Raw genomic sequence first — 16,960 nt, 5'->3', positions numbered from 1 at the left:
CGTATTTTGTTAAAATTTCATATTTATTTGATAAAAAATGAACCTTCTTGGTTAGAAAATTATGATTTTGGTTTTAAATTCAAGTATATGGTTGAATATTGCAATCTTTTTTGAGCGCTTATTTTTTGTGTCAATTCATATAATTTGAGTTAAAAATGAGTTGTTTTTTGGTGGAGAATAGAATTTTATCACTGAAAATTTAGCTATTCTACTCATGGGTAAAAATTTATATTTTTAATTAAAAATTGATCTTTTGTAGTTAAAATGTAATTATTTGGTTAAAAATCCATGTATTTTATTAAAAATTCTTCTTTTTTAGTAGAAAATTAATCTTCTTGAACTGGTTTATTTAAAGCCGAACTCCTTTGTAACAAACTAATTATTTTTGTTGGGTGAAAATTCATAATTTTATTTTAAAATTCAATTATTTAGTTGAAAATTCTTGTTTTTTTTTTGTTGAAAATACAACTATTTGAGTAGAAGTTTCAACATGTTAGTTGAAAATTAAACTATTTATTTGCAAAATTAATTATTTCGTAGAAAATAATTATTTTTGCTGGTTTAAAAAATCATATTTCCTGGTTAAAAATTCAGATATTTCGTCTTTTTTGTTTCAGAATTCGGGAATTTTGTTGAGACTGTCTTTTTGGATAAAACTTTACTGTTCTTGGCAGAAAAGTCATACTTTTGGTGGGTAATTCAACTATTTTGTTCCAAAATTCATCTTCTTGGTTAAAAATTCGACTATTTTTTTAATTAAAAGTAATTTTTTTTCTGAAAATTCATCTATTTAGTAGAAAATTAATCTTCCTGGTGGGAAATTTTTCTTTATAGATTAAAATATCAATTATTTAAAAAAATAAATAAAACTGTTTTCTTGAAATTAATTAATTTTTTATTAGTATTAATTATTATTTAAAGCGTTTTCTGTTGATTTCAATACGGTACCTCCATTAATGTTATTTACAAGAATCGTCCTGTTTCCCCTGCTTTAAAAGGATTTTGGACCGTGAACTCTGATATTTTTATATTTCTAATTACTTCTTTTTGGTGGGGGGGGGGGGTCAAAATAGCCAAAAACTGGTAATTTAGTTTATGGACGGTTGCTTAATGTGAGAACTTTAAAATGCACATTCTTCGATCAGAATGAAATTTATAATTAAGAAGTGTGATGTATGGAAAAAATTGTTTAAATAAATAAAATGTTTATAAATTCTAGACTCTTTCTTTTGAATTTCAGATTGGTGTAGAATTTATAGCATGATTCTTTTGTCCTCAAAAGTAAAAAGGCTAATATTTCGACATATGAAATATTTAAATTGTGATTGGTTCTACTATATGCATCTCTAATTAAATTTTTTTTTTTAGTTCCGAGAAGTACTTCAAAGAAAGTAAAAAGAAGACCTGAAGGTAGTTTTTCAAAACATCATAAAGATCATGCTCTAGTTTCTACAAGACAACAAATGGAAACTGAGAAATTTTTCGCGACTGTTCTCAAGACTGAAAATGATTCGGAAGCCACTGATCGCACTTGCGAAATGGAATGCATCGAAATCGAATGTATAGATATCAAGGAAGAAATAATTGAAGGTAACATTAATTCCTCGTATAAAGGAAATATCTCAATTGATGAAAAATAAAAACGTGCAAACTATATTTTAATCACGTTTTAGATCCAGGGAGTTCTTCGAATGAATTTGTAGAAGATCCTTTATCCAAAATTCAAGAATCAAAGACCGAAGGCTTGAAGAAATACAAATGCGAAAAATGCGAAAGAATATATAAATATAAACGTACTTTGATGCAACATGTGCGTTGCGAACACGACACACTCTATGTTCCCAAATGGAAATGCCCTTCTTGTATTTATATATCGCACAATAAGAGCCATCTTAATCGTCACATCAGTCGTAAACATTCAAACCAAAATCCCCTCGTTAAGTCTGAAGCGAAATACAAATGTGACGATTGTGGAAACAGATACTCCCACAAATATAAATTGATGTGTCATAAAAAGTACTTTTGTATGGCCAAAAGGAATAACTTAAGTCAAACATAAGGAAGCATATCAATAAAGACAATTTTTCGAAATTGAGGGCCCGGAGCAAAGAACCGGTTATAACATTCTGGCGCCCGGATTGATGAGACCCCGGACCGCTTTAATTGAAGCGGTCTTCAGAGGGCCCCCACCATATGCGCCAGAAAGTTAGAACCGATTCTTTGATCCAAGCCCTCAATTGGTGTGCAAAAGTTCTAATTCCAATAATTCTTGTCCCTTATAAAAATTTAAGCGAAAGTTTGTTAAAATAACAAATGTACTCGAAATATTGTATTAATAAAAAAATGTTTTTTAGATTTTAAACTCTTTCTTTTGAATTTCAGATTGGTACAGAATCCCCTGCATGATTTTTTTGTCCTCAGAAGTAAAAAGGCTAACATTCCGAGATATGAAATACTTAAATTCCATATAAATTTCTAATTGTACATTTTTTTAGTTCCGAGAAGTACTTCAAAGAAAGTAAGAAGAAGACCAGAAGGTAGTTTTTCAAAATATCATGAAGGGTATGATCTAGTTTCTACAAGACAACAAATGGAAACTCAGAAATTACTCGCGACTGATATCAAGACTGAAAATGATCCTGAAACCGTTTATCGGACTTATGAAACGGAATGCATCGAAATCGAAAGTATAGATATCAAGGAAGAAATAAATGAAGGTATAAACTAATTCTTCGTATAAAGGAAATATCTTAATTGATAAAAAATTCAAACTTGCAAACTATATTTTAATCACGTTTACATTCCAGGGAATTCTTTGAAGGAATTTTCAGTACAAGAAAAAAATGGAGAGTGCGTATCTAAAATTCAAGAATCAAAGACCGAAGGCTTGAAGAAATACAAATGCGAAAAATGCGGAAAAATATATAAATATAAACGTACTATGATGCAGCATGAGCGTTGCGAGCACGACACACTCTATATACCCAAATGGACATGTCCTTTTTGTATTTATATATCGCACAATAAGAGCCACCTTAATCGTCACATCAGTCGTAAACATTCAAACCAAAATCCCCTGATTAAGTCAGAAGCGAAACACAAATGTGACGAATGTGGAAACGGATTCATCCAGAAATATAAATTGATGTGGCATAAAAAGTACTTTTGTATGGCTAAAAAGAATAATTTAAGTCAAACATAAGGAAGCATATCAATAAACACCATTTTTTGTAATTGATGACCCGGATCAAATAACCGATTATTACATTCTGGCACCCGGAGTGAAGAGATCCCTGAACCCTTTAATTGAAGCGATCTTCAGAGGGCCTCCACTCTAGGCGCCAGAAAGTTATAACACAAATATCATCCTACAAAAAGAAAGACTTTCGAATCAATATATTACATGCTAATTTAAAATCAGTTGTATTCATTATTCCAATAATCATTGTCCCTTATACAAGTTAAGTGAAAGTTTGTTAAAATAACAGATGTAATAAAAATTTTTTTCTAGATTTTAGATTATTTCTTTTGATGCGAAATTTACTACACAATCGTTTTATTCTTCGAAGTATAAAATCTAACATTGTGGCGTAGGACACATTTTAATAATGAAAAGTTTTATTATATGTTTATAATTTTTATAATTTTTTTCAGATTCGAGGTGTGCTTCAAAGAAAGGAAGAGAAAAAGCGAAAGGTGGCGCTTATCAATATCAAATACCCTTTTCAAAACATCAGAAAAAACATGCAACTGGCTTTTTCTTTCAAAATTGTTCGGAAGCCATCGATCGGACTTTCAAGGTTGAATACATCGAGGATGATAATATTGATATTAAGGAAGAAATCGTTGAAGGTATCTTATGTTCAGCATTTCTTATAAAATTAATAACAATTAAAGCCCGGATGAAATAACGGTACATACAGGTTTCCTTTGGAAAAACAAAGTCTCTTGGAAGTTTAAAATAAAATGTTAAAATTTTAATTTTTGAAGGGTATATCTGGATGTTAGTTTTTATTGCGCATCTTTGTCTGCTTAAAAAGAAGTTGTAGATTTTTATTTGCCAAATTAAAGTTTTAAAAAACTGGCTTCTTGGGAAAAAAGAGTTTTAATTATTTTCTTACTGCAACTCGTGCTTTCGACCGATAAAAGCAATCAGAACTTGAAGATGTTTAGCAAAATGTTTTTTTTTTGTCGCCGGGCGTAAGTTGTTTTTTTTTTGTCTTTTAGCGTATCGTTTATCGAGGAAATTTTTAGTAGGGCAAAAACTTCTAGCGACAAAAGTTCAGAGAAAGAAAATAAAAAGTTTTTTTTGAAAATTTGTATAGAAAAATATTTAATAGTTTAGGTGCAATAATGATTTTAGTTTATGATAGCGCTCGAGTTGCCGGGGCTAATCGCTGAGTCACGTGGTACCCATGTTATAGGTACTCGGAAACGCGAGCTCTGTTACAAAATAAAATCACTACTGCTCCTAAACTATTGAATATTTTTCTATGAAACTTTCCAACAAAATTTATCACACCTTTCTCCAAATTTTTTTCCTGAGGAGTTTTTTCTTGCTCGAAATTGCTTCAATAAACAAAACGTGTCAATAAATGAGTACCATTTTTCTAAACAAATATTTTCATTTTTTGAATGCACTACCATTAATCATTCTTTAGTTACAGAAAGTCCATCGAAAAAAGTTGCAGGCCAAAAAGGGAATAAGCAGTTTGTATCGAAAATTCAAGAATCAAAAACTGAATCCATGAAGAAATACCCGTGCAACAAATGCGAAAAAACATACGTATGGAAAGAAAGTTTACGTCAGCATCAGCATCGCGAACATGGCATACTTCCTTTTTCCAAATTATATGAATGCAGTTTTTGCGACTTTATGTCTAATAATATGGACAATGTTAGATGTCATATGCGTAGAAAAGATTTGGAAAATCACCCCCAACAGCCAAAAGAGAACTATAAATGTGACGCATGCGGGAATACGTACTCACGCAAATATACTTTAAAGCGTCACAAAAAGTACGCTTGTAGTCAGGGAACATTTTTTTTCTGTGACTACTGTGGTCATAAAGATCGTCTTAAATCAACCATAAGCAAGCATATCATAAGGAACCATCTTTCGTAATTAATTAAAAAGATTGCGACGCTTAACATTTTGTAAACCATCTTATTATAAAACTGTATTTCCAATGGCACTATTTTAAGGGCATATTGTAATCTACGACATCACCAATTAAAAGTTAGTAGGTGAAAAAAATAGATGGGAAAGAAGTAAGTTTGTAACTTCTTTTTTAAAATTATTATTTACTATTGATGTTAAAAAAATTGATGTTTTTGAGGGCTCACAAGAGGAGCCTCAGACGTGATTTTTTTTTATTTGTACTTTTTGTTAATGAATGGAGATTTATATTACCAAGCCGCAAGATGTAATAACTAATTGTCTCAAACGAGAAATGATAAAAATTCCACATTATTCTTCAAAACTGATTACTTGTGAAACTTTAAAAACTTTTGTAAAGACAATAAGTAATTAATTTTTTAAGGGAACAAAATTTATCCCCTACTCTTTTTAATATCGGTAACACCATTTAAAGATTTTTTTTAGTTATTTTCCAAATGGAAACAGTAGATTTTTAAAGAATGTTTTCCCTAAAACAATACGCCATAATTTATTCCAATCCGCCAATTCCTAAAATATTGGTAAGAAGAGGTATTAAAAAAATTCAGTTGCAAAAATCATTACTAAAATAAACGTTCTTTCTAAGTTTTAAGATTTTTGCATTAAAAATCATGTTCTTAATTTAAAATTATATCATCTGTGCTATTCTTTCGATTCCTTAAAATCTATAAAAACTCAATCATTAAATTTATTGTTCGGCCAATTATTATTATTATTATTTTATTTTTATATTTATTTTAGAGACCAGATTCGTCGCAGGACAACTACCCTAGACACAAAATCAGAAAAAATTCTGGACGTTTTTACCCTTGTATGCTGCTTAAGCAAATAAATTTCCTAATAATAAATTTTAATTTTAAAAAGTACGAATAAAAAGAAAAGTTACGCCATAGCCTGCCCTGTGTCAGATAGGTGGCAGAGCTATCAAATATGCAGAATTGCTTAAAAGCTTACCATACAATGTATTCTTTTATGTAGTTCAAATTTGTTGATAATAAAACAATACTGGTCCTATGTTTTTCTTTTTATTTGAAATTGTATTGAAAATAAAGGTATCATTAAAAGTCTGCTTTTCTGTATTACAACAGTAGCCCCCAAAAATAGTCCCACTTAAATTTTTTGCATGATAAATACAATTTAAGACTGCTTTCTGAATTAGAAGCTGATCAAAGTGAAAATAAAATATGATGGTGGTTTTTTATTTTTTCTGAGCATGATTGGCATGACAGTTTATGTTATGTTAAAAAATTACTCTGCTCTGCTTAACTTAATGTAGTTCGCTAACACCTATTATTTTTTCAATCTAACGTTAGAAAATTAAAACGGTACTCATATTGGCTTCAAAATAGGACTCTAAAAGTGCTCTTTAATTTTAAGAGAACCATAGATTCTTCAAACATTCCATTTTTTCTGATATCATTGTTATTATAGAAAAAATTTGGATATCGAAACAAAAATTATGTGATACAAACAATTTGTATTCACATTTATAATTTTTCGAGTCGTTTTTCAGATTCTTTAATGTTGTGTACAGCTGTAACGAAAAAAGGTAGAGGAAGACCAAGGCGTGATGCTCAAAAACCATGTAAGAGAACAGGAAGACCATGTATGGGTCCATATATATGTGAAACATGTCAAGTTATTTTTAAATATAAAGCTGATTTTTCAAGACACCAGAAAGAACATGGTCTGCAGCCTACATCTGAAAAAAATATATCAAGTGAAAATCCTTTTGTAAATAAGTCTGAAACCATAGTTCGGACTTTCCCTGCAGAATATTTTAAAGAAGAAAATATAGATATCAAGGAAGAAATCATTGAAGGTAAAACTTTCAGCTTCGCAGTGAAAAATATCTAACAGGGTGTCTACTAATTGAGGGTCCGGATCAAAGAACAGGTTATAACTTTCTGGCGCTCAGTGATGTTCTGTCCGCACTTAGGTGCCCGAAAAGTTGTAACGAGTTCTTTGAACCGGGCCTTCAATTTTGACTCACCAAATTCCCGGGTTTCCCCGTTTTTATGGTTGTAACTATCAAATCTCCGTTTACGTGAAGCACGAATAACACGCATTTAACACAAGGGTTTCAAGTGTGTTATTTTATCTACTATAATATATTATTATATTCAAACAAAATAGTATTTTAGTAATTGATAGTGACGAGTAAGAACTAATACAATTAGATTACAATTGCTGATGTTTTAATTACCTCCACAGATTTGGTTAACATGAGAGTTGTTATTTTTTATAAACATATTTTTGGGTAATTATTATTTGTATTCTATTGCTACATAAATCTTAGATAAAATATTTAATGTATTTGGTATTAGCGATTAATTAGCGATTAATTAATTGAAGAGTAATTATAAAAGACTTTTAAAAATTTTTTATTGTGGGGGTTTAATTATAATTTTATGTGTTTAAAACATAGTTAATGTAAAACTCATTTCGTATTAACACAAGTTATCACAAAATATAAAAAAAAAACTTTGTATAACATGCAGAAATTCTGTATAATCAGAAAAATTATCTTAAATTCTTTACATTCCTTTTTAACAATTTTGGAAATCTTAAAAGGTGAAGTGATTGAAAATCTTTTTTAATTTCCTCTTAAAATTCATTTTAAAAAAATTTCTTAATACTTTTATGGAACTGGAATAACTTAAAAACCTATCTTTGAATCTTTTCAAGACTTTGAAATATCTTTTGAAATCATTCAGTTTTCCAAAAAATTTAAAATCACTTAAAATTAAAACATTCTTTCGAAGTTTTCAAGGTTCTTTTTCAACGTATTTTGAAATCATTACCATACATCTTCTTATCGAGATCGGGATTTTTTGTTGTTGATGATATTGCATTTTTAAATTAAGATATTTTAAGTTTATGTCCATAATTTCATTCCTCTCATCTCTTTAAAAGTGTCAAAAAGTTTACAAATTAGTTTCTTATCAAAATGTGGGATGCAAAATACATTTTTTCATGAGACAAATTACTGTTTGGAAATTTCGATTTACAAAATTAATTGCGTTGAAAAGTCGTGATCTTTATTAATAGATAAAAAATTATTTAAAAAATGTATTACAGATTTTCTCAATATTATTAAACATGTCAGAATTTTTTAAGTTTTAAATTTGATTCCACATACAAATTTGTGTTTGGGGTCAATTCTCGGATTTCCCGTTTAGTAGATACCCTGATCTAAAAGAAAAATCATAAGCATAAAAAATATCAAATTTCACTTTGATAATTTTATAGGTTCAGAGAGTACTTTGCAAAATATTGTAGAAGAACAAGACAACCAAGAGTGCACGTGGACCATTAAAAAATCAAAGAAGAGGGCCCACAGAAAATACAAGTGTGGAAAATGCGAAAAACTCTTTCAACGAGAACGTAATTTACGTCAACATCAGCATCTTGAACACGACAGACTCCCTTTTCCTCTTTGCGATACATCATTATGCGTTTTCTGTGGTAACATGCCGAAACCCAAGAATATTATTCTTCGCCAATCAAGACGTAAAGTGTCCATATGCTACAATGAAAACCCAAAATCAAACTATAAATGCAAAGATTGTGGAAAAATTAATGATTATAAACGTTCTATTTGTTTGATTTGTGGCTATATAGCGAACTATAAAATAAATGTATCACACCATATTAAGGCTCACCATATTAAGTAATGATATGTACAAAACTTCGAGCCTTGATATCATATCATATTACAGTAGATTCTCACAAAGCGCCCGGTGTGTGTAACCGAGGTCCTCACCAAGCGCCTGCTTGCTTAAGTCACGCCCTTAAGACTTGGCAGAAAATTATCTGTGACATGTATTCTCTCGAATTATAGTCTTGCGCAGACGCGATTAATCCACGCTTAAGGCGCTTACCGAATTTAAAGGTGGTGGAAGGGAGAGGCACTTAGCGAGAGAATGCGCCTTATGGAAAAGGCGCTATGTGAGTGTCCACTCCAACGAGCTTTCAATGAATATAACTACTAATAAAAGATATATTTGTATGAAATTGAAAATTCTGTTAATAAAATAACATTGTTTCTAACATTTATAAACGTCCTATTTATTTCCAGTTAAATAGGATTTTATTGCATGATCTTCAGTGTGAAAAGTAGGAAACTGGGAGTTTTCGTAGGGTCAGTTCAGAGTCAAGAATATATCAAATCAAGTTCCACATTTGTTTCTCACATTTTGAATTGTTTTTCCAGATTGCAGTTTCGTGGAATCAAGGGATGCTGAAAAGAAAAGAAGAGGAAGACCAAAAGGTGAACAGTATATTTGTCAAAAATGCGGGGTCATTTTTAAAAATCAATTCTTTTTTTTAAATCACCAAAAGGATCATGATCTAAAAATGGACGATCAGAAATTTGTCATAACTGACATTAAAATAGAAAATGATTCAGAAGCCGTGGATATGACGACGTACGAGTTTGAATACATCGAAATTGAAAATGTAGATTTCATCAAAGAAGAAACAGTTGATGGTAAGTTACTTCTTCTTAATAAGCAAATACAGGCCTTGGAGGGTGCAACTTATTCGACTTATTGCAAGTTGAAAACTTTTAAAGTCGATTAATTTCAATTTTAATTAATGGCTTTACACCTATTCCCTTTCCATCCCTTTTTTGTTTTTCACTTGTATGCGAATTGAATTAATAGAACCCCATAAGAAAATCTGAATATTTTTGGTTAAAGGCTTATTCTTTTTGGTTGATTTTCAATATTTAAATTGCTCAAATGTTTAATTAATGTTTGTTTGTCAAAAATTTAACAAAATGTTTTGTTGAACATTCGATTTTTTGAATAGAAAATTCATCCTTTTGGATAAAAAATTCCTGCTTTATGGTAGAAAAGTAATATTTTTCGGTTGAAAATCAACTTTTTTTTTGAAAATTCAACAGTCTTATAAAAAAATTAATCTGTTTGGCAGGAAAATTGAAACATTCAGTCAAGAATAGTTTATGTACGAAAATTTAACGAACTGTTTTGTTAAACATTGATCTTTTTGAATAGAAAATTTATATTTTGCGAATGAAATTTCCCTTTTATGGTAAAACAGGCATCTTTTTTGTTTGAAAATGAACTTTTTTGTTGGAAATTCAACTGTCATTGAATAAATTTGTCTTTTACCTTGAAAAAAATGTATATATTTGGTTCAATTCAACTGTGTGGTAGAAGATTAATTTTTTTAAATGGTTTTTTTGTTCAAAATTTAACTTTTGAAGTTGATCATTCAAATCTTACAAAAGAAATCGTTAATTTCGCTTAAATGTTCTAGAATATTTGATTGTAAATGCAATTATATTGCAGAAAATTATTATCATTTTTTAATTCAAATTTTGAATCGAAATTAATTTCCGCATTTAGAAGTATGCATATTAATTTGATTAAAATTTTAATTTTAATTACAATTAATTTGTATTTATTTAAAATTTTAAAAAATGGATGTTCTTGAATATAAAAATTAATGTAAATTACAAATTTCTCTGATTTGAAAAAAATCTAAGTTGACAAGTTTAACAGTTCAGAAATAAATATTTTATTCCCCGATTCAGCATCCTTACAGCTGAATGAATAGTTTTAAAAGATTGTTTTAACTCTAAAGCTTATTTTTTATTATAGAAAGAGTATCTGAAAATGACTGAGAAATATGTACGCTACATCCTTACACTAATAAATTCATTATGTCAGTCATTCAGTGTCTGATACTGCTTTTTTCATTATCTTCAAAAATTTAATACGAGTTTTATGGCCTTTTTCGAAATTCCATAGGACAATATTTTGTACAGCTAAGAACATAATGTGGGCACCTACAGCTTAAGGTGGGATCCAAACCACCAAAACATCTAACCGCTACAAAAGATCCTCCTCCTCCTTTATTATTATTATTTATATTTTATTTTATTTTTTATACCACACGCTTTTATTTGTATTCGTCTTATTATTTAACGTAAACTTTTTTTTCAGCGTAAATTATATTGTTTCTTTTCATTATATTTTAATAAACGCTTGTTTTTTTTAAATGATTAAAACGTTTTTTTGTGTATTCGATCCGAGCCCTGCAAATATATTACGATGGGAAATACAAAATTGTAAATTATATTTTAATCATGTTTTAGTTCCAGATTATTTTCCGGAGACAATGGAAGAAATAAATGAAGAATTCCAATCAGAAATTCAAAAACCAATGCAAGTGAGACACCAGTGCAAAATATGCGCACGATCCTATAAATGCAAAACTAATTTAGTTCAACATATGCGTTTTGAACACGGCAATCTTCCATTTCGATTTGTCTGCGACATTTGTAATTATATGACGCACTTTAAAAGCAACCTTCTTAAACATATGCTTTGTAAACATTTAAAAAATGTCCATGATATGCCAGAATTGAAATATAAGTGTGAAGAATGTGAGAAGAGTTTCGCTCAGAAACAAAGTTTACTGAGTCATAAAAATCGCGACCACAGCGATAATCCCTTGTTCAAATTTCATTGTAGCTTATGTGGTTATATGTCACACTATAAGAATCATCTTCGTCGTCATATCAGTTGTAAACATTTAAAAAATCCTTACGATTTACCAGAAAAGAAATATGAATGTGGATACTGTGGAACCAAATTCGTTCAGAAACGTAATTTGCTGAGGCATAAAATGTACGCCTGTAAAATGAAAAATAAATTAGGTGTAGTTGTCGAAGAAAAAGAGTGCTGATTTAAAAGAATAGTGGCGGAATGCGTTTTCTGTAATGTTTACAGAAAGTCCGGTAACATTTTATCAATTTTTTGCAAGATTTATAGAAAGTGTTCATTTTTTAAAATACTTACAAATGCTTTAAAAATTAACAGATTTTGTTCTCCGTGGCATACAGTATCAATTTCAATACTCGTGAAATAATAAAAAAATTTCTCATTTCCTTCGCGGGACAAGAAACTTAACTTGAAAATATAATACAGTGACATTTTAAACGTTTATGCAAAAACATATAAGAAATAAATGGATGCTATTTAATAAACGTCGATAGAACCTAAATTATTATTTAAATTTTAATTTTAAAAAATCGTTTCTATATGTCTAAGGATTTTCGGAATTTTCACGATATTTTATTATCGATTCAAAGTATTTCATCTTCAAGAGAAAAATGAATAAAACATTATTAATGTATAAGCAACATTCAGTTAAAATTTCCCTGTAGAAAAAGTGAGAAATTTTGAACTTTTATTTATTTTTTATTTCGAAAGTTAATAATATTTTTTTAACATTAAAATTTGGAACTTATTTGCAATATCATCCAGGAGAATTAATATAATTGCTTCATCCTCAGATTACTAGAAATAGGATTTTATTAGATTTGAGTAGATTTCGTGCTATTGGCTTTAAAAAATAGAATCCAAAAGTAAAGTTTGAGGGTGGCCCCGAAAAAAAGTTTCGAATTTAGTTCGTCCCCATACAATTTTTTTTTATTTACAAAAAAAGTGGAGAAAAAACCAATTTTTGTACGTTTCGCCAAAACGGAAAAATGTATAATACAGTATGAGAAATACTTTCATCATTTCATAAAAACAAATAGAATATTAATAAAGGATTAGTATTTATTCATAAGTTTTCAGGACATAACATTATTGTCTATAATTAATTATACATTTTCATGTTTTGAAAAGAATTTACAAAAATGTGTTGTTTTTTAGTAACTTTAAAAAATAGGGTGGGCGACGCAAAACAAATTGAAAGTTTTTTATTTCGTCATTCATGATTAAACCTCGTTTATTATTTTAAGGACTCATTTTATGCCACTTCGCTACTTAATAATCACAGAAATGATGTCTTTTACATTAAATGTATACCCAACATGAAATGTTTACTTTTATGTATTCAAATGTTCGACTAATAAAATAATAGTGGTACTAAATTTTTGTTCTTAGTTAAATTGTTTTAATTTTTTCTGTCATCCTTTTATCTTTTATTGGCATGCTAAGTTGGAAAAATCCTGAATTTTAGAAAAACAAGCATTCTCGTAAAGAAATTTATGTACTGTGAAATTCTCATGTTTGGAATTATTTTCAGATCTATTGAACAGTTCCATTGCATATATGGAAAGTCAACAAGTTTTATTTGCAAAATTTGTGGTTACAAAGCCAGATATAAAAGAAGTTTCTTGCAGCAGATAACAAAAAATGTTTGTTTTTGGTAATGATTTTCACACACTTTTTGATGTACTTCCAATTTTTTTTATGGAAAGAACAAAATATTGTGTTCATCTCAATAAAAAATGGTTCATTCAATTTAAATTGAATCATAATTTATGTATAATTACTTCTTTCTTTTCAGGCTTCCTAAATACGAGTATATCGCAACATTTGTATAGGCATTTAAAATTTAAAAAAAAATTTAGGTACTAGGTTTGTTTCAGAGAAAGTAAGAGAAAAATAAAAAAAATCACGCTTTTCAATATCAAGTACTCTTCTTTTAAAAAAAGAAAAACGGACTGCCTAACATGAAATCATTATAAAAATATTATTATTTTCTTTTCAAAATGTATTTTTTATGATGTAGGAATTTTCTTGTTTTGGGATTTTTTAGCGATTTTTGAACATTTTAAGTATCACGAAAAAAATATTTTCAGTGAAAACAAAATCATAATATATTTCTTCGAGTCCAACCGAAAAAATTTCAGGTTTGTCATATTCAACTTTTTTCAATAGTGTGTGCAATCAAACAAAGAGTACATGCTTGTTGCACATTTTCAATAAATTGAATTTCAGTAAAAAAATTTGGTAGAATTTATCATTTTTTTCAGAATTTTGATGTTTGTTATTATCTTTCGGGTCGGGTAATTTTGAAACAAATAGGTTTTAGGCACAAAATAGTGGCCCTTATCAGTGCGTTTGATTAAATATGTAAAAGTAATAATAAAGTTAATAATTAGCTTATTAAGATTTTTTGATTTTTTTTTAATTTGTAAGTTTTTAATTTTAAAATCAAAGTAGAGAACAGAAGATATTACAGATACCAATTTTGTTCTTTTTGCGGATGTCAACCCAAATTTTTTTTAAGCTCAAACGATTCGATTAAATTTAAGACTTCTACTCCGCTCTACTGCTCAGTTATTACAAAAACATGTATTTTTATTTATATACCGGATATACATTGTACTTTTAAGGTAAACTTCTCAGTAATCGTGGGTGTATTATTAAATGTTATTTTTAACATATTTTTTAATAATATATTAAAATTATAACCAAATTTCCCGATTGCTGAGACATTTACCTTTTATTTTAAATGTTCAATTAATAAAACGACACTGCATTTTTTTCTAGTTAAACTGATTCAAAATTCGTTGTCTGAACATCTTTTCTCCGTTTAGTTTTTTAATTGTGAAAAATACTGTTACGAAGAAGAGCAATCATCCCAGAGCGTAAATAAATTTTTATATTGACATTTTTTTCTATTCACTTCTAACCTTTCGAATTATTTACAGGTCGACTGATAAACTCTATGGAACCCATGGGAATTCAGAACTTGATCACAAGGGACATCAAGTTGGAAAATTATTCGGAATTCAAGAATCATACCTACAGCCTTAAATACATGGAAGTCGCAAGTATAGATATTAAGGATGAAAACATGGCAGGTAAGCTTCCATCTTCATAGTAAAAAAAATTAGTTTAAGTAGGCGCTGCACGCGTACAAAAAAGGGTTTCCTAGCCTATTAAGACGTTGAATAAGTCGTCCAAACCTGCTCTTTGCTTACTTTTTCGCCCCTACTCATCTACTTTATTCCCTCTTCTCCTAACTATCCTCTGCCAATTTCACTTTTCTTCTTGTCTTCTCCTCAACTTCTTTCTTCTCTACATTCACCTCTCCACACTTCCCTAGCCAAAATTATCCTACCACTACTTACCTTCCCCAGTCACCACTTTCACTCCCATTCTCACTACCCTACCAGTCCTTCGTTCACTTCTCTCCCTACTCTTCCTCGCTATCAATTATTTTCCTTACTTTCTCTTCTTAATTTCCCCTAACTTTTTCTACTTACTCTTACCTCATTTTCCTTTAATTCTTCTAATTTTCCCTTCCCCTACTTCCCCTTTCTCGAATTTCCCCTTCATTTCCTATACTTTCTCTCTTATAATTTTATTTCACTTTCCTCTCTCCTCATTATTCTCACTTTTACTACTTTTTCTCTACTTATTTACGCTTCTTCCTCTCCTCTTATTTCCCTCACTTCCTCTACTTTACCTCTCCTAATTTTTCTCCATTTCCCCTACCTCCACTACTTCAAACTCTTCTAGTTCTCTCTCACTTTTCGAAATTTTTTCTTCTCATTTCTCCTCGTAGGAAAAAAGTACGATGGACGGACACCCTATTTAAACTAAAGGGTTTCTGCCCGCGACTAGGAAACTCTAAAAATATTGTATTAAGAAACAAGACATTGAAAGTTGCATATTATTTTTTTAACCATGTTTTAGATCCAGAATGCTCATCTAAGACAGTTGTTGAACAGGAAGTATATAAAGAGTACGCATCGAAACTTCAGGAATCTGCAAAAGTAGTGAAAGGAAAATACAAATGCGATAAATGTGAAAAAACATATGTATGTAAACGTACTTTAATGCAACATCAGCGTATTGTACACAGCACATTCCCCCCTTCTAAATCGTTCGAATGCGAATTCGGAGATTATGTATCTAATTTTAAAAGCGACCTGCTTCGTCATATAAATTGTAAACATTTAAGACAAAAAACATTTATTTGCGACGAATGTGGAAAGTCTTACGGCCGGAAAGATTCACTTACTTATCATAAAAAGTACGCGTGTAAGCAGGAGCCGCATGGCCTTCGTAGTAATATGACAAAAAATCGTCCTAAAATTTTAAAACCGAAATATATTTTCGACGAATGTGGAACCACGTACACTAACAAAAGTAATTTGCAGCAGCATAACGAGGTCGCATGTGATAAGAAAGATCCAAGATTTGTTTGCAATCATTGTGATTATAAATCGATGTCCAAATCGAATTTCACGCGGCATATCATGAGGCGTCATATTTCGTAATTATTTAGTATTATATATTTATTATTTTTAGGATTTTTTTTCATTACAGATACATGAGAAACCATATTTTTTCCACCGTTTACAGACATCGGAAGTAGTCGATTTCGCATTGTGAGCGAAGGCCATGAACAAAATCCCCAACATCGGTGAGCAAAATACTTTCACCGATGAGCAAAATGCTCTCCTTGTTGGGTCAATGCGGTTATATTCGATGTTTGCAAATGGTAGAAAATTTCAGGTTTCGAACTGTAATTTATTCAGAAAAATATTATTCGATACAAGAGCTCTCACGAGCGGGTGGTCACTGCGAGTGTGAAGACCCAACACAAACTCGAAAGCGAGGCGAAAAAAAGCCGTGGGATAGTGTTGTGCCTTCACACTCGCAGTGAGCAAACCGCCCTTTTGGCCTCTCTTATATAAATATACTAGTTTCCATTCCGCTGTCCAGTAGTCAAGGTAGAAGTATTATTTTTTATTGTTCAATTAAGACATTGAAAGCTTGTGACTATTTCACGCTTCAATAAACTCCTAAGCAATTAAGCGTTGTTGAAATATACAAAACACAATTTATACTGATATGTAGATAAAAAATTGTATTAATAAAATAAAAAAGATTTCGCCGATTTCCATATCAAATTAAGTCCAATTTTATCACATGATGCATGCTTATAGTCCAAAGTAGGATATCCCCATAACACATAAAATCAAGCAGTTTCGAA

General features: G+C 29.9%; 4 protein-coding genes across 5 annotated transcripts; all 4 read left to right on the top strand.

The window, feature by feature from the left end:
* Positions 1-1,372: 1,372 nt before the first annotated feature.
* LOC117167704 (zinc finger protein 320-like) lies at positions 1,373-3,431 on the top strand. Of its 2 annotated transcripts, none has more exons than XM_033352835.1 (3): positions 1,373-1,590; positions 1,674-2,717; positions 2,808-3,431. In XM_033352835.1, exons 2-3 carry the CDS (start codon positions 2,591-2,593, stop codon positions 3,200-3,202), a joined length of 522 nt encoding a protein of 173 aa, XP_033208726.1. In that variant the 5' UTR covers positions 1,373-1,590; positions 1,674-2,590; the 3' UTR covers positions 3,203-3,431. Both variants share the same exon structure in this region, with proteins under 2 accessions (XP_033208726.1, XP_033208727.1).
* A 3,265-nt stretch (positions 3,432-6,696) lies between these two features.
* LOC117168001 (zinc finger protein 845-like) lies at positions 6,697-9,088 on the top strand. The gene is made up of 2 exons (XM_033353311.1): positions 6,697-7,001; positions 8,432-9,088. The coding sequence occupies exons 1-2, from the start codon at positions 6,701-6,703 to the stop codon at positions 8,854-8,856; spliced, it is 726 nt and encodes a 241-aa protein (XP_033209202.1). The 5' UTR covers positions 6,697-6,700; the 3' UTR covers positions 8,857-9,088.
* A 311-nt stretch (positions 9,089-9,399) lies between these two features.
* On the top strand, positions 9,400-13,091 carry LOC117167377 (zinc finger protein OZF-like). Its single transcript, XM_033352256.1, has 2 exons — positions 9,400-9,671; positions 11,307-13,091. Exons 1-2 carry the CDS (start codon positions 9,539-9,541, stop codon positions 11,897-11,899), a joined length of 726 nt encoding a protein of 241 aa, XP_033208147.1. The 5' UTR covers positions 9,400-9,538; the 3' UTR covers positions 11,900-13,091.
* Positions 13,092-14,671: 1,580 nt separating this feature from the next.
* LOC117167799 (gastrula zinc finger protein XlCGF7.1-like) lies at positions 14,672-16,810 on the top strand. Its single transcript, XM_033352992.1, has 2 exons — positions 14,672-14,816; positions 15,655-16,810. The coding sequence occupies exons 1-2, from the start codon at positions 14,681-14,683 to the stop codon at positions 16,239-16,241; spliced, it is 723 nt and encodes a 240-aa protein (XP_033208883.1). The 5' UTR covers positions 14,672-14,680; the 3' UTR covers positions 16,242-16,810.
* Positions 16,811-16,960: the final 150 nt, after the last annotated feature.

This window comes from Belonocnema kinseyi, chromosome 2, assembly GCF_010883055.1.
Source record: "Belonocnema kinseyi isolate 2016_QV_RU_SX_M_011 chromosome 2, B_treatae_v1, whole genome shotgun sequence".
Classification (NCBI taxonomy): domain Eukaryota; kingdom Metazoa; phylum Arthropoda; class Insecta; order Hymenoptera; family Cynipidae; genus Belonocnema; species Belonocnema kinseyi.
Note: the sequence above shows the minus strand (reverse complement) of the source record. Positions and strands in the feature narration are given on the sequence as shown.

Coding starts and splice junctions, on each gene's coding strand:
- LOC117167704 (XM_033352835.1), top strand. CDS start 2,591: ATGGAAACTCAGAAATTACTCGCGACTGATATCAAGACTGAAAATGAT. Junction 2,718..2,807: donor CAAGGAAGAAATAAATGAAG/GTATAAACTAAT, acceptor TTTACATTCCAG/GGAATTCTTTGAAGGAATTT.
- LOC117168001 (XM_033353311.1), top strand. CDS start 6,701: ATGTTGTGTACAGCTGTAACGAAAAAAGGTAGAGGAAGACCAAGGCGT. Junction 7,002..8,431: donor CAAGGAAGAAATCATTGAAG/GTAAAACTTTCA, acceptor ATAATTTTATAG/GTTCAGAGAGTACTTTGCAA.
- LOC117167377 (XM_033352256.1), top strand. CDS start 9,539: ATGGACGATCAGAAATTTGTCATAACTGACATTAAAATAGAAAATGAT. Junction 9,672..11,306: donor CAAAGAAGAAACAGTTGATG/GTAAGTTACTTC, acceptor ATCATGTTTTAG/TTCCAGATTATTTTCCGGAG.
- LOC117167799 (XM_033352992.1), top strand. CDS start 14,681: ATGGAACCCATGGGAATTCAGAACTTGATCACAAGGGACATCAAGTTG. Junction 14,817..15,654: donor TAAGGATGAAAACATGGCAG/GTAAGCTTCCAT, acceptor ACCATGTTTTAG/ATCCAGAATGCTCATCTAAG.